Raw genomic sequence first — 18029 nt, forward strand, 5'->3', positions numbered from 1 at the left:
TGAGTCCCAGAGGGTGTGATCCGTTGCCTTATTCTCGAAGCCTCTGTGCACAGAGCCCAATGACGAGGCTAATGACTGAGTAAGCCATCTCAACCCAAACCGGGGCCAGGAGTGGAGACCCCGGGCTGTTCAAATAAGTTCACTGTGTCTAAGGGGCTGATGCGAGAGCAAGCACACATCATGCATACCAATTATAAACATGCAAACTAGAACCAACACACACACAACAGATAAAAGTAAAGTTGGCCGCAGGGCCGCCATGCTAAAACCTGAAGTGCGCAATCCCAGAAGCATTAGAGCTACTGGCATTGTAAATTCAGAACTGGACTTTTCTTGCCACATAAATTGGTCGTCTTTTGCTGCCATATAATTCCTGTGGCCCTGCATATAACTAAAGCACTTCCATGTACCTCTACCTCTATCTTAAAACATATACAATTATCATATAAACCTTTATCAGAAATAAACTTTTAGCATTAGACTGTAATGCTCAAAATACTATAACAAAAATATCATTTGGGAAGGATTGGAGGGTGGAAGGAAAGAGGGAGTTGGGTGTAAAGATGGAGAGGACAAGTGGCATAGTAACGGTGTCATGGACCCTGGAGTAAGAAAGGAAAATGGTTGACTGCAATTTTGGTTGGAAAATACAGCATTAATTAGAGTTGAGTGAGGTCCGTAGGTCTCTGGGCCCCGGTGCCACTGCATCTGTTGCTTCATTGATAACTAGGCCTCAGGAGAGAAAGCGGAATGGGGCAGAAAAAGAGAAGTGAAAGGAATGCAACAGACAAAATGAAGAAAGAGAAGAGGTCACAAAGAAATAAAAGAAAGAAGGAGAAAATGAAAACACAACTAAGAGAAGCAATAGAGCAAACTTGTGAGACAAAAAAAAAAGAAGGAAGCTAGCGAACGAAAGACAAACAGGAAAAACTAATGAAAAGAAAAAGAATGAACATTAGAGACAAAAAGAGAGATGGTGAGAAAAACAAGCAGCGAAAAAACAAGGGCATGTATGTACTGACACATTTCTCACAGAGTCAGAATGGGAAAAAACACTTTAACACTTCAGGTCCCGACAAGTCCCAGGACACGAGCAGGAAACTAAGTAAAAAATAAATAAAATAGTCGCCTACAGTCCAGATAAACATGACAAAGTGTAATTATTCAGCAGTTGGTCCCTGCTCCCACACAGAAGAAGGGACAAAGACACATGACTGACCACTAACAAGCAAGGATTTTTAAATTACACTGAAACCAACAAATGAAATAGCTGGAAGCCCACAGAAGAAGTGTACTTAAAAGTATGCAAGAGGTCGTACGCTTATGCTTGACCTAAAAATTGAGTCAATGAGCGTGGGAGCCCGGCATAAGGGTGGCTAGAAAAACAAGTCTGGATTGAAAGCACACGCTTTGCGCCTTTGGAAAAATGTGAGAAAAAAAAGAACAATGTTTACAAGCCTGTTTATGGGGGAAGCATGGAGCAGTGATCCGGATGCTGCATTACTCAGTCTGTAGATACTGGGAGATTAAGTGAACTCGACTGCATATGGTAACATTGGCACAAATTAAAGAAGTAAATGGTCCCGTAAAATTCCAGATAAACAAAACCTAAGGATACAGTACTTGGTCCTTGCTCCCTAGGAGAAAAAAAAGAGAAAAAGTAGGGACAAAGAGGCAGCACTGACCACTAGCAAGCAAGGATTTTTAAAGGCACTGAAACAAACAATTGTAAAGCAGGGGCTGGCTTTAAGCCCACGAGAGAAGTATATGCTAAATTATATACAAGAGGTTTTGCGTGCTTGACTAAAAAGAATTCTAATTGTTTAATTTCATAAATAGACTTCGAATTTGACATATTTGTAACAAATTATTTACCCAACCTTGATATTCTTAGAAATTGCTTGAGTATATAGATGTCATATGTATGGAAAAAACAGTTTGCTGTATATTAAGTTGTACAACATTTATTAGTATCAGTAACAGGCTCAAGAAAAATGTGCAACCCTCATAAAGTTCCAAACATTTGTGAAGGGAAATTAATTACTGGGACCTAACACAAAACTGATCTCATGCAACAATTCATGGGTTGCCCAAAATAGTATTCTTGTCCCCTTTACAGTTGCAGGAGATTCCACTGTGACCTATGAACTGCCATCAGAGAGCTGCATGCAAAGTGCATGGAATAGGTTTAAATGTTGTGTTTTTTGCCCCAATTTGTTATTATCATAATGTTGCTAAATGGGTTTGTTTGGGCTGAAGTACATTCTTATTAGTAAAGTCAACCCCAACACAGTGATGTGTTTTAGATCTTGAGTTTGTGCTTCTCCAGACCAAACAGTCTTAAAATATACTACCTACAAGTATGGATGGCATATGATTCTTGCACCTTGTAATCCACATTAACTTATGTAACATTTCCTATAAACTAAACATATATAATTAATTGTCTGTGTGTAACGAGTGTTTGATATAAAGTGCCCTCATAAACTACTCTGGTATGAGTAGCACTATAAAACAAATGAAATGCCTGTGAGAAACGGACTGTGGAGATATGAATGTCACTGTTGAAGGGTGGTAGTGAGTGAATCCGTGGAGAAGGAGGCCCTGGGGGGAGGGCAGGACATAAAAAGATTGCTGCACTGTGCACCAACAGTGCTAAAGCCGGCCCTGGGTACCCTTGAGAGATATCCGTGTTCACAAACTGAACAAGTCACTTGGGGCCAGATGTAAGTATATTCCAATTTGCGACTTGCAAATTGCGAGTCAGAGTGGCTCGCAATTTGCGAGTCGCAAATTGGAATGTAGGATGGTGTCCCTGACACCATCTGCGATTCACAAGGGGGTCGCAAAGGCCCACCTCATTAATATTAATGAGGTGGGTTGCAATTTGCGACCCACTTGATGCTCGCGGCACTCACAGGGATGGTGGCCTGCTGGAGACAGCAGACCACCATGTCTGTGACTGCTTTTAAATGAAGCAGTTTTTGTTTTGTAATGCAACCCATTTTCCTTAAAGGAAAACGAGATGCATTACAAAACTAAAAACTGAAACGTTTTTGTTTAATTTTTTCAGAGCAGGCAGTGGTCCATAGGGTCATTATGGCTGCCTCTGATGCCCGGGGTTGTTTTTACACCTCTTAATTGACATCTGTTGCTTACTGCCTCCAAAAACAAAGTATAAATCCAATGCTTGCAGCAGTTTTCAGCTCGTTGTCCCTACTGCCATGTGATTTCAGCTCCTCACCAGGTGACTGTGTAAGGGGAGCCACAATTGTGACACACTGTGGCACATTGTAATCTGTCTGGTTCTGACTGTTGAAGGTCCTTTTTGCTATCTGTAAAGGACTTTTTCCTGCCCTTTTGTGACTTAGCAGTTCTGAAGTTGTATCATGTAACCTTGCCACACTACATTACTCTTCCATGTACTATGTATACTTCCTTGCATAAATTTACCTCGCAGGAGTCGCGCAGCATAACTTTGTTGTGCGCATGCTGTACCTCGGCGCTCTGTGTACACAGTTGTGCTATCAATGGGATGTATGATCTTTGTTGTAAAAATAGTTAAAATTAAATAATAGTCAAGAAAGGATATTTTTAATACATCTAATCAAAATGCTAAAATATAACCATAACAACTAAGTTAGAAGTTTAGAATTATTGCCTCATCTTTTTTTAACCTGACCATTAACTCACATCAACCAGATGCAGTCCTACCTCACTGAAGTGGTTTGTAGCTGGCTTTCGCTGCCTAGTGTCTCCAGCTGGTTTACTGACTGTTCTAAACTGGGAACATTTACTGTCAGTGGCTGTGGAATGCTTGCAGTCCACACCACTGGCAGATTGCATGTTTGCTCTTGATTGCTACTCACTCATCGTGAGGGCGGAGACCATCGAGGAGAAGAGGACTGTTGTTTGTGGTGTGTCTGACTCTCGTGATTTGCTTTAAGAAGAGGAAGCCAGTCACGTGCCACATCAGAGGTCCTTGCGGTGTCCTGCTGTTTGGCTTGATAGCCAGCAGAATGTTTCCTACTGCTGTTAAGCAGACAGTTGTCACAGTGTTGGCAGTCCTTCAGTCTGAACTCCCCCACACTCATGATACTCAGCATGTTTCCTGTGACCAGGGCCAGCAAGTGTGGTCAAGCGAAACGCAGCAAATGGAATGCAAGGTTAGATTACTTTAATTCAACCCCTTAGTTATGGTATAGCGCTGCCTGCTGTCACATGGCAGGGTCAGATCACTTAGAAATTCATACCAGGATCTTCCGCATTTTACATAAATAAGCAGTTATAAAACAGTAGAAGTCCAGTACTGTAAACCCTTTTTGTAAATGTGTGATTGCTCGATCGATCCACATCAGAATCCTATGGCATATATGAGCTCTGATAACTCTACCCAAAAATAAGACTTCTAGTGCACGATCTCAGTTTTTAGCTGTAAACTTGACTTAACATATCTTCTCTCAAGAGGCAATGATGATCAGTTCTTGCCTGGGTGATTTTGCTTGATCTTGGGTATAAGTGCTGTGTTGTTGACATGAACTTCTATATTCCAAGGCCATCCTACATCGTGCCTCCATCAATTAAGAAGTGTCACTATGCGCTTGTGTGCTAGAGTTTTAAGTATTTATGTTCTCTTAATGAAACGTAATATAAAAATAAAAGGAAGGCAACAAATTACCACAATTAAAATTTACAATTAAGTAGCCCTTCAGCCATAAAATATATTTGTTCTTTAGGGTTATGTAATTGACTTTTTCTCCCATTGTGTAAATGACGTGACACCCATAGGTGATGCAAGCCTTTATTGAAATCAAATGCCTCAACAAATAAATTAATATTGCAACATCCCATTATCGGCCCATGAAAAGGGATCTGCTATCAGTTTACAGCATAGAAACACAGATGCAGCAGAATGTAGAGCTATCTGTCAGGGGTAAATCTTTTAGGCACAAACCCTTAATTCAAGAAAAAAGGTCAGCTCAGTTTTAAACATGTATCAGAAGTGCCACGATTTGTGATTAGCATTCTACGACAACATAATTGTATCATGAGTTATTTTTAAGCTCCTTAGACCCACCACTATTATAGAAATTTCCCATAAAAGGGTATTTTTTTCATAAAATTGGGAGCACTGAAATAGACTTATGGGTTTTGGCCTCAATTATTTTGTTAGAAACTCTTAGAAATGCAGAATGAACTACCTTGAGCAGAAAGTAGCCTGGGTTTAATGAGCTTACATGGGCTGCGTAAGAACATTAAAGCAAGACAAAGAAATGAAAGACAGACCATATTGACAGCTTCCACCTTCGATATAGCCCTATTCCTATGTCAAATGTTGGATGCCAAGGGAGACTTCTTTATGTATTTTGTAGTTCTGACAGCATAGAATTGAAAAAGGACTATAATAAAGTCTCCATTGCCATCTGACTTTCCTATTACATAGGAAGAAAAAGAGGAATTAATTGAAGGCCAGGGAGCTTTTCTTTTCAGTGAAACGTGAAAACAAGTCGTGGGTCCTTTTGAGAAGTTGCCAGGAGAGAAGGGCCTTCTGGGGTAACGGGAAGGGATGGTGATTGGAGGAACAAGGAGTACAAAGGGGGAGGAAGGAGAGATGAGAGACATACAAAATGGTGGCAGACAGAGGAAGAAGGACCACCTAGGGGAAGGGTTGGAAGGAGATATTAGAGGTGGCGGGTGGAGGGAACAAGGGCCACGCATGTGGGAGCAAGGGTGAGGAACAAGAGGGGGTACACGAGGATGAAAGAGAAATAAATGAGTCACCGGAGGGAGCCAGTAGAAGCGACAGAGAAGTCTACAGTTGTAAAGTTGTGGCTTCTGCTGTTTAGTGCAAGCAATGCATTGGCACATTGGAGCCAGAAAGCTATGATAGAGAAAGACTCTTGTGGACTGGGCCAATCTAGATTACCAAAATCCAATGACTCAAAAAGGCTGGTCAGAAAAACCCAATGGCTAAAAAAGGCAGTCCAAAATCGCATCCAAAGCATGTTGTACACAACAATTGTTTGGCATCATTGCTGCCAGCCAAACCTAAACAAAAAAAATAAAGGACGGCTCATGTTCTAACAGTTTCAGGTTCAGTCAGCTCTTAGAGGGTTACATATTGAATGCCTGTGGTCATAATGAGGTAGGGGCTGGCGAAGTTGTAATTACACATGTGAAGGAAGAAGTACAAAGTATTCCAAAATGGGCTTTAGGCTGGCGCATATACTCATGAACCACAGTGGCGGCCATGTCATCACCCAGGCCCTGATCACAGAGGACCCGGCATGGAGCAGGGAGATTGCGTCTGGCCCACTGACTAAATTCCAGTCGCTCGTGGCCTTGCACAGCAGCAGTTTGCTGTGAAATACAGGACCTTTTTTTTAATCCCAACTGTAATAATTCATTTTTTTAAACACATTTTTCGGGGAGTTACCACCTTTCCATCATTGTTACTTTTAATGGATAAAGTATATTTCCAGGATTCTGCTCTACACGCTAAGGAAGAATATACAGCATGGCCAGTGATCGGTGATGCATGCTGTAGAGGCCATGAATAAAAGCTACTGCTGAAAAATGCTTCTTCACCTAAAAAACACTAAATCAGTGAACTGTAGCAGCAGGAATTATCATAATAATACTGTTTTAAAATGTATAACCATTTAAAGTCCTTTTTTTTTGGCATCAATCATGTTGCCGAGGTTTTGTATTTAAAATGTACCTCTCCATACACTGAGCATTGACGTGCAGGAAGAAAGCACTTTGCTCAATTTGAAGCGACATCTTAAAAATATGAATATCAGTCAAACACGATAATTATCACACAAAGAACGCCAGACTGGGCTTTCTTGTATTTGTTTGTGTTGAACAAATGAAGGAAGCAGTTTTACATTCTTGGCAGCAAGTGGGCATCACTTGAGCGCTTTTCTTAAATCAGTTGACACTGAGGCTTAGTCTATTTAAATAAATGTTTCCCACTGTTTTCATACTATTACAGCTTGTCACACTTACCTATTGATTGTTAGGTTTCAGGTGTGTGAGTAGAGCCTCACGGTTTTCCATCCAAATTATTATTAATTCATAGTATCTTGGTGCTTTCCCGTTACCATCTTACCACTAAGGCCCACATTACAGTTTTCACATCTCGTACTAGGAATATTTTGTTTTATCACGTAGACATTTAGGAATTCTATCCCGTTTTCCCAGGGAACTTGCGCCGCCAGATTGACCTGGTGGATTGGAGTAACGTATTTGGTATGACAATACTGCATGACTCATTCTGATTTAAGCTAAGCTTCTGTTTCCACCTCGATCAAAATTAAGAGGCCAAAGGTTTCTTTTGGTGGTGAACCACATGGCAGATGACAAAAAAAAAACACAATCGCCGTTTAACACCCTAAGCATCACAGACTGAAATAACAAAGAAAACCTGATTCCTGCAAATTATTCCCTCACCTCTTGGAATTACTAGGGCCCCGTAGTAATGGTAATTCCCCAGGGGACGGAGGAATTCTATGGATTTTATCCGGCCACTCATGAGGGCCTTAGTAGGCTGAGTCCTTCTGCCCATCCAAGCCTTAAATCAGCCCCCAACTGTCACCAGCCCAGTAGATTATTTAGGTGGAGCATGCAAGCGCTTTGACCTGTTGTAAGTATTGTGCGCTTTTAGCAAAGCCCATGTCATGCCCATCACTTTCTCTCGTTCGTGGGCTTGCCTTTTAAAAATCACTTGATTTCATTTTATAATGCTTTACGTTTGTCCCGTCTTGAGGCTGTTTTTGTCACATCTTGCAGACTGCCCCTGATACATGGATTATTGCACAATTGCCGATATACTTCAGAGTGGGTGAACTATTTCTTTTGTTTCTCCCCTTCGTGCTGCATGGCGGCCATGGAGCTCACAGAGCGAACAGACACAACAGCGTGAACTCGATGGGCTGTATTGGAGAGCTGGTCACATTGTTCACAGTTACTATTCAGTCATTTCTTGTGGCTCTCCCCTTAAATCACTTGAAATTGGTGAATGCTTTACGTAAAATAGAAATCCTTAAAACCAAAGCTGCTCTTCTGGCACAGCAGGAGAGCTGATACTACAATATTCACTACACTCAGAAAAACTCAACCCATAATGCTGTGCGGGGCATTACTTTAATAAACATTTTTGCTCATAACTCAGCCTGTGGCGGTCCTAGGACAGTGCGACCATCACCAAAACGTTCACCACAGTGTGCTCTTTCTGTCTAAACCATCTTTGCGTCTCCATACTAGGTTAGTGGGAACCCCAATATAATAACCCTCCAACTATTCAGTGTTTGTTTAAGCTCTCTCATGGCTAGAACGTTTGTTCTACGGCTGGGAATAGCTTGTTTTAAAGGACTTGTTTGTACTATAATTGTTATAGGCCTGCTACCCCTGAATAAATTCAATGCACTATGTCCTCTTGGGCAGCGGTCTGCGCCTACTAAGAAAGTGACATAATATTAAAAGATTTATAGAGTGTATATACTTGAAGAAGCTAAATGTACAATTGAACATTTTAAAACGTATTGTAAATGTGAAGGAATTTGAACTGGGAGGCCAAAAAACGTAAATTAGTATCTTCCGTTTGATTCATGGGAGCAGTTCAGGTGCACCCAACAGAATATAGTATGAATGGCCTCAATTGAATTTATCAAAGTTCCAACCTTTATATTAAATTTAGATTTTTATTTATATGTGTTTGCAAATTAATGTGTATTTTGTGAATTTGTTTGCTGAATGCTTTTTTCTGTATTTTTCTGTATTGGTTTGATGTTCAAATCATCGACAATCCCTAGGTCTCGGCACCTGACTTCCAGTAATGACTCATGAGGGTCCCCGCATTCCAAAAATGATTCAGTTGGGATCCCCAGGTTCCAATACTAATTAAGTGGGGGTCCCTAGAAGTCAAAAGATTGGGAACCATTGTTGTAGGAGCTAACTATATGGTTACACTGCATTATTTATTTCATTTTTTCTTTTTGTATGGTTATGCCCTCTAGGGGCTAACTGTATAGTTACATGACCATGTTTCTTACAAATGCTATTTTCATTGTGGTGTCCTCTAGGGGCTGTTCTAAGCATTACAGTCATATCAGCCTATTACAATTTTCATGGCACGGTAACTTGTCCCATAATGCTCTGCAGGGCATTATTTTTACAAACATTTTTGCTCATAACTCAGTCTGTGGTGGTCCTAGGATAATGGAACCACCTTCAAGGCATTGACAACAATGTGCTCCTTTTTAAGCTTTCTCATGGCTAGAACATTTGTTTTACAGCTGGGAGAAGTTATGTTTTATGGATCCTGTTTGTAATATCATTGTAATAGTCCTGCTAGCTTTGAAAATGTGTAATGCTCTACACCCTCTAGGGACAGTGGGACCACCTGCAAAATATTGAACACAATGTGCTCTTTCTGTCTGTGTCATTTCTGGGTCTTCTGGGTCCCCACACTAGTTTAGCGGGGACCCCAAAATAATAACCCCTCCCGCCATTTAGAGTTTTTAAAGTTTCTCATTGCTAGAAACTTTCTTTTACAGCTGGGAGAAGTTTTGTTTTAAATGCCTTGTTTTTAAAATCATTGCAGTAGGCCTGCTAGCCCTAAAACTGCCCTTTAAGGACTAAATCTGTGGTTACACTACGTCGCTTTCTTCTGTGTTTTTTCATGGGGTCATGCCCTCTAGGGGCTAACAGTATGGTTACATGACCACATTTCTTACAAATGATATCTTTGTTATGGTGCCCTCTAATGGCTGATTTGAGCATTCCAGTCTAATGCCAAAAGTTTATTTCTGATAAAGGTTTGTATAATAATTGTATATGTATTACTAATCCCGCCGTATTACAATTATGACCATGATTCAGGCCAACTTAACATCCTTTGTACACTTTGACTATTTGGGTGACCCTTCTAGTTTATTTCTCCTCTGTGGCTGTCTTGTGTTTTTTAGGGGGGAATTCTTTTAGCTAGCCAGCAACTCTGATGGCGGGGTGGTTACAGTGGTATTCTGTTGGCATTGGCATGGCAGATTTAAATTAGGATGCTAAATGGCAACATTTTCATTTTTTTGCTGCAGATAGAGGAAGAAGATAAATGGAAGTGCTTTAGGTATATGCAGAGCCACTGGAATTATATGGCAGGAAAAGACAACATCATGAGGCAGGGTTGACCAATTTATTTGCCAAGAAAAGTCCAGTTATGAATTTACAATGCCAATAGCTCTAACACAAGCAAATGCAAGACTTATTGCATGGCAAATGCTTGTTGTGACCCTGCATCCCGATCTGCACGTGTGGAGTTACCGGGTGGAGTTAATGGTATTCAGGGCATCAAAAGCGTTTTTTTTCTTTCTGTTTTTAATGAATAGTCTCTTAGTAGACTGTCTCCGAGCATAAAACAGTAGTAACAACATGCATTGGCTTAGCCAGTATTTCTTGCCTTTGGGGCCTATAAGGTTTGCATATGCCTTTCGGCGAAGCTGTGGCGCAACAGCAAAAAAAGGCTGTGCAGCATGTCAAAAATACAAACAAAAAACAAAAATCAAAGGAAAAATAAGACTGGGTGGTGCTACTGCTTCATTTTGTGGGCATGCATGCGTCACTGTGCATATGCACACGTACAAAATCAAATGGATGCCAATTTTTTAGAGTCAAGCCTGTGATAGAATGTGCTAGCGCATGCGTTTTGCTTGCCGGACACTGTTGTTAACAAAAAAGGCTTGGAAGCCCACTGTTGCTTACCATTTGTTTGCTGGTGTAGCACCCTTCTTTGCAGCCTCGTAATTGGTCACTGTAGGTCTAGCGCTATTTTTGTTCCTTTCTGTGGAGGAGGGACCAAGCACTGTTTGATTCAACTTAATCAATGTCCGTCCACTGCTCCTGAGTGATCGAGGTACTACTTTGTTCTTTTTAATTTCTAGTGCCCTGTACACAAGAAGGCATGTGACTGTCAAAACCAGTAGCTCTACATTCAGCACCCCTCTGTAAGCCCTTAAAGCTGTGGTATAGTGGTTGGTGTTTAGTTTTTGCTTTTGGAGATAGATGCTCGATTTGAGATGCTACAAGGATCATGATTTAAGACCTTATATGACACTTCACTTCTATATTTTTTTAGGTGACTGCATTGATGGTGTGTAGTACCTTGCAAACCTTTGTGTGTGTATTGACTGTTCTTTTACTATGTTTGTATTTCTAGATTTTACCACAAGAAGAAGATTATGGGTTTGATATTGAAGACAAAAATAAAGTAATTGTGGTGAAATCGGTTAAGAGAGGGTCCTACGCTGAGGTGAGACTTTAACATGAGTGAACTTTTTCATAGTGTGAAGAGAAAGAATGTGGGATTAGTAGTAAAATGTGAAGTTTTTTAACATGGTTTGATGTCATTGATCTAGGGTAATAAGGGTCCTTGGAGAGATCAAAGCAGTGCATAGTGGTGTCATGTTATGCTCACTGGATTCTTTAGCATGCAGTGCAACACCACCTTGTTGATTTGCCGGCCACTCTCAGCATGTGAAACATTGCACTGTCAGTCAACAAGGATTACTTGCTCATCTACTATGCTTTTTTAATTTTTTAATCCAATGTTCCTTAATGTTGCCCCTCTTTTAAGACACATACATCTCAGTGTTTATTATACCTATTTTCTCACATTTCCATGTTCTTTGTACATGTGTTCTTCTCTGTGTAACACATGCAAGTTAGGTATGTCTGAAATCATACAATAAACCTTAATGACTTTTAAACCCTCATTTACATCACATTCTAGTATCGTGCAAAGCATTGTTTCAGGTAGATGCTATTGACAAGCTTTAATTCTACCATTACTATAGACTATTAGTGGGCCCCTTTTTGGTCATTGTGTTTCAGTAAGATAGTATTTTTACTGAAAGACCAGTTGTCTGGTCTCATTGCTATACACGTATGTTATATTGTTGGAACTCTGCTTTCCGTAACTTTCTAAATCCAGTACTACAGGGCCCTACAAAGCTAACATTTGTAACCTCTTCAAGTGGAATGGATTGTCTCAGCATCTTGCATTCAGTCTCTGTCCACCTCCATGCCTGTGCAAGCTAGACCTTTTTATTAATTAAGAAAGTTATGGGGCAACCCCGTATTCTTGTGAACCTAGGTTATACAATTTAAAAGAAACAGGAATAAATAAGTCTAGTAAAATGTTCATAGTCCTACGGTATTTATCTGCTGATAAAGCAATATATGTTTAGTATTTAAAAAACACACATGTAGGTGCTCCAAAAGACGGCACAGTGCTGAGTGCTTAGTGAAATATGTGAAGATGGTGCCTAACAGGGATACACAAGTGCTTGACTATAGTGCACTTTGATCCAGACAACACTGGCTATTATTAGTCAGTTTATTCAATGGTGTGACCACTTTTATAGTTGACGCATAAGTATGTCGACTTTTTGACCCCAGTAACAGCAACTTAAACAGGGCTTCCTCAGGATAGCTAACAAGGATGCATCCTCAGTAATATTTGAATTATGACAGGCAAAGACTCCAATCTATCATTATCTAGTTATGTGTTTTGGGTGTGGAGGATCAGTCTTCCAAAGCAGATCTGCATTTGTCAAACTCCACATAAGAAGACCCTCCTATCAGGCACCCTTAGCGACATCCATGTCACTGCTGTAGAGCGTTTTGCTATAAGTAATCCTATTCAGGAAATTTACATTCATGTTAAATTTTTTGGGTCTCGGCATTAGGCCTAATAAGCTTATTCTAGGGGCACAGTCTAGTTTCCGGTCTGTCACCTTATCAACAATACTCGCTACATCAATCCAACATGGTTGGAGATTGTGGGCATTTCCTCCCCAAATGAAAAAAACAGCATCATCTCTACATCTGTGACATGCATTCTTAAATCCTGCATTTATCTTGTAAGCTTTCTATGAGACGGGTAGGTTTGATGGAGAAAATTATATTGCGTTAGCTTAAAGCAGGTATTAGATGAATACCTTTATGTTATATTCTTCCACATTCACTTAATCCTCATCTGTCATTTAAAGTCCAGTGTTCTCCCGCAATACGGCTAATGCTAGCGGGTCTCGACCACATAATTTAAGCAAAACTTAAAGCGGGATCATTACTATCTGATGTCTGAGCCATGCGTCATCATTAATATTTTTAGTTATTAATTTGCCTGATGCTAGGTAAATTCTTGATTCCATGTCTTTGATTTTGCATTCACCAATCTACCATATTCAAAAACTGATATGGATAAATTCCAAATTCTTCTCTACTGCCAATTAAGGGAAGGTAATCAATGTTAAACGGGTGTGCGCTGGCTGCCATAGATAGCAGGATGGAGACTTGTCGGCAGCAGGGAAAGCTATAGTCCTCAGGTAATTGTTACACTAGTGATCAATATCATAATACAGCCTCCAAATATGCTTACCTATTACTGATGATCGAGAATCCTCTTAAAGCCCTACACACATGGCTTAATTACAAACGTACAAAGTAAAGTGATGGCTCTACTTAAGGAGCTTGAGTATTTAGTCATTCTGCTTCTTGTCCCCCACAAGAACAACATACTTTAGTAGTGGTTGTGTACTAAACTTGCAAGTGAAGGTTGTGGGCACCATTGAAGTATCACTTTATTGTGTGGATGTCTGCACAGCATCAAACATCATGTCCAAAAGTCACTCAGTTTGTTGTTGCATGGTTTCCATGAGACCTGAGGAAAACGTGCCCTCCTTCATGACCTTGATAGAAGTCCTTTTTGTCAGAGGCATACTTCATAATATAATCCTCTGCCTTGGAGTTCCTATCTAACAGACTTGGTATGAATCACAAGTACCAAAATAATTTGGAATAACATTTACAAACTAGGGATTACCTAGAAAGATGTAATACATTAAAACCATATATATTCCATATAATACGTTCACAAAAGCATGATCCCTTATTAATAAAATGCTTCCCTCCTTCATATCCTTGGATATGAATTACAGCCTAGATAAATTGTACACCTCGGTAGACTTAGTTAATCCACATTACTGCGCTATATGACGTAGATGACTAATCCAAGCATTTAATGTGACTATCATCCAGGAGTGGCTCCTCCATAAGGGTGGAGGAGCGTCACCCCACCTGCCAGCTGCTGCAAACCTTTTCCCCAACTGTGTTTATTATCGTTTTTTGGGGAAGGGGGCGGGCCACGTGGGTGACGAGCAAGGAGGGGGAGTGCTCAGCACTCCCCCTCAAAGCGGATGTGTGTTTGGCTGGCCGTCTTGGGCCGGCCAAACACACACATGCGCAGTGGGCTCTCTGCAGCCGAGCGACATAGTTGCTGGGCTGGAGAAAGCCTGCACAGACTCCCAGTATACCTGGAAGCACCCTGAGTGGGTGCTCGCAGCCAATCCTGACGCTGCTCTAAGCAGCGTCAGGATTGGCGCAGGGCAGGCTGGGAGCCTTTCAAGGCTGAAAAACCACTAACTTTTAAAATGAAACCTAAGTAGACTTAACTAATCACACCATGCCGCCATCATTGCTATTGCAAGTAAAGAGTGCAAATTAGACAACCCGCAGCCAAATGCTCCAAACAAAAATAACAGATAAATGTGTCCATTTCCCTGCCTTGCTGCGCTTGTTACTCATGTCAATCTGCCTTTTACCCGGCTGTATTTCCTTCCAAGTAGCATATATATATATATATATATATGTTCGATGGCATGTTTAGCTGCAGATACACATGCTTTGCACATCCCGCCATCTAGTGTTGGGCTCGGAGTGTTACAAGTTGTTTTGCTTCGAAGAAGTCTTTTCGAGTCACAAGTTTGAGGGACTCCTCCCCTTTCGGCTCCATTGCGCATGGGCGTCGACTCCATCTTAGATTGTTTTTTTTCCGCCATCGGGTTCGGACGTGTTCCTTTTCGCTCCGTGTTTCGGGTCTGAAAGTTAGTTAGAATCTCAGAAAATTCGTCGGTATTGTTTGCGTTCGGTATCGGGTTAGTTACAACAGATCAACACCGACTTTTGAAGAGCTCTGGTGGCCCTTCGGGGTTTTTTCGATCCCCGGTCGGGGCCTGGTCGGCCCGGCCACGTGTCTCTTCAAGGCTGATGGAACGGACCCCATTCCGCTTCTGCCCAAAATGTCACAACAAGTATCCGTATACAGATCAGCACCTGGTCTGTAACTTGTGTTTGTCTCCAGAGCACAAGGAAGATACTTGTGAAGCCTGTCTAGTGTTTCGGTTGAGGAAAACATTAAGAGACCGAAGAGCGAGAAGACTGCAGATGGCGTCGGCGCCGACAGGACAAAGGCATTTGGAGGAGGAAGAAGAAACCTTCTCTATCCAGGAGTCGGGCTCGGACGAGCTCGATCCCGAAGAAACGCCTAAAACCGTGAGTAAGATGTCGAAACATAAAACTCACAAGAAGACCACAAAAGCCCTGGGGACGCCACCGCCAACAGGCCATGGCTTAACCCGAAAAATAGGTGACCGATCATCGGCACCGAAAAAGGGCACGCTTGTGTCGAAGTCATCCGACTCCGGTCGAGATACCGGCACACAGCAATCTCGGGGCCGAGACAGCGGCTCCGAGCAAGTTCGGCACCGAGACAGTGGCACCGAAATGGGTTGGCACCGAGAGATCACGACGCCGAAAATAAAGAAAGTTTCGTCGAAGCCCAAAAAGGCGACCAAAAAGGTTTCGATTCCGAAACATCCAGCTTTGGAACTGAAATCAGGTTCCTACACAGAGGAACAGGGATTGTCCTCCCAAATGCAAGGACATAAGTTCGGACAAGAACTAGAATCAATGGAGCCAGACTACACTCAAAGGAGGCTCCACATTCAAAAGGACACAGGGAAGATAAGCACTCTTCCCCCAATTAAAATGAAAAGAAGACTTGCCTTTCAAGAAAAGGACAAGCAGCCACAGGCAAAGGTGGCAAGACAAACAACTCCGCCACCATCTCAACCACCATCAATGCACACATCACCGGTAGCCACTCCACCACTGATGCAATCCCGACTCACACTGCAATGAGTCAAGATGATCCCGACGCATGGGACCTTTATGATGCTCCAGTATCTGATAACAGCCCAGACTGTTACCCAGCGAGACCGTCGCCACCTGAAGACAGTACATCCTACACGCAGGTGGTCTCAAGGGCAGCTGCTTTTCATAACGTCACCTTGCATGCAGAACCAATTGAGGATGACTTTTTGTTTAATACACTATCCTCCACTCATAGCCAATACCAGAGCTTACCTATGCTACCTGGAATGCTAAAACACTCCAAACAAGTATTTCAGGAGCCTGTGAAAGGCAGGGCCATAACTCCAAGGGTGGAGAAAAAGTACAAGCCACCGCCAACTGACCCTGTATATATTACGCAGCAATTAACACCAGACTCTGTGGTTGTAGGGGCAGCTCGCAAAAGAGCAAACTCTCACACCTCGGGAGACGCTCCACCTCCAGACAAGGAGAGTCGCAAATTCAACGCTGCAGGGAAAAGGGTTGCAGCACAAGCAGCAAACCAATGGCGCATTGCCAACTCACAAGCACTTCTGGCAAGATATGATAGGGCTCATTGGGACGAAATGCAGCATTTTATAGAACACTTACCCAAAGAGTTCCAGAAAAGGGCACAACAAGTGGTGGAGGAAGGACAAAGTATCTCAAATAATCAGATACGGTCAGCAAGGGACGCAGCAGATACAGCTGCAAGGACGTTAAATACTTCAGTAACAATAAGGAGACACGCATGGTTGCGTACGTCAGGATTCAAGCCGGAAATACAACAAGCCGTGCTGAATATGCCTTTTAATGGACAGCAGTTGTTTGGGCCGGAGGTGGACACTGCTATCGAGAAACTTAAAAAAGACACTGATACGGCAAAAGCCATGTGCGCACTCTATTCCCCACAGAGCAGAGGCATATTTCGCAAAACACAATTTAGAGGGGGGTTTCGAGGTCAACCTACAGAACCCACAACCTCACAAGAAAGGCCCACTTATCAAAGCCAATATCAGCGGGGAAGTTTTCGGGGGCAATATAGAGGGGGACAATTCCAAAAGAATAGAGGGAAGTTCCAAAGCCCCAAAACTCCTCAAAGCAAGCAGTGACTTCTAAGTCACAAATCCCCAACACGTAACACCTGTGGGGGGGAGACTAAGCAATTTTTACAAACATTGGGAGGAGATAACAACAGACACTTGGGTACTGGCAATTATCCAGCATGGTTATTGCATAGAATTTCTCAAATTCCCTCCAAACATCCCACCGAAAACACACAATATGTCGAAACAACACATGGATCTTCTAGGACTAGAGGTCCAGGCATTGCTACACAAAGGAGCAATAGAATTAGTACCAATTCAACAGAAAGGAAGAGGAGCTTACTCTGTACTTTCTCATACCCAAAAAGGACAAAACACTGAGACCTATATTAGATCTGAGAACATTAAACACCTACATCAAATCAGACCACTTTCACATGGTGACATTACAAGACGTAATCCCACTGCTCAAACAACAAGACTACATGACAACACTGGACCTAAAGGATGCATATTTTCATATACCAATACATCCTTCACACAGAAAATACCTAATATTTGTATTCCAAGGGGTACACTACCAATTCAAAGTGTTGCCATTCGGAATAACTACTGCGCCAAGAGTCTTTACAAAATGCCTGGCAGTAGTAGCTGCTCACTTCAGAAGACAGCAAATACATGTATTCCCGTACCTAGACAATTGGTTAATCAAAACCAACACACTAGAACGGTGTTCACAACACACAAAGTACGTCATAGAAACCCTACACAAACTAGGTTTCTCAATCAACTACACAAAGTCACACCTTCAGCCGTGTCAGTCACAGCAATACTTAGGGGCAACAATCGACACAGCAAAAGCGATTGCCACTCCAAGTCCACAAAGAGTACAAGCTTTTCACAATGTAATACAGGTCATGTATCCAAACCAAAAGATACAAGTCAAAATAGTAATGAAACTCCTAGGCATGATGT

General features: G+C 41.8%; 1 protein-coding gene across 2 annotated transcripts in view; it reads left to right on the forward strand.

Annotated features, from left to right (window-relative positions):
- PREX1 (phosphatidylinositol-3,4,5-trisphosphate dependent Rac exchange factor 1) overlaps positions 1–18029 on the forward strand; it is a 718002-nt gene that overhangs the window by 533705 nt on the left and 166268 nt on the right. For both annotated transcript variants that reach the window (XM_069243446.1, XM_069243447.1), the window contains exon 18: positions 11216–11308. In XM_069243446.1, the coding sequence (XP_069099547.1) occupies positions 11216–11308 (93 nt within the window). The remainder of the gene's footprint in view (positions 1–11215; positions 11309–18029) is intronic.

The sequence above is a fragment of the Pleurodeles waltl genome, chromosome 7, assembly GCF_031143425.1.
Source record: "Pleurodeles waltl isolate 20211129_DDA chromosome 7, aPleWal1.hap1.20221129, whole genome shotgun sequence".
NCBI classification, from domain to species: domain Eukaryota; kingdom Metazoa; phylum Chordata; class Amphibia; order Caudata; family Salamandridae; genus Pleurodeles; species Pleurodeles waltl.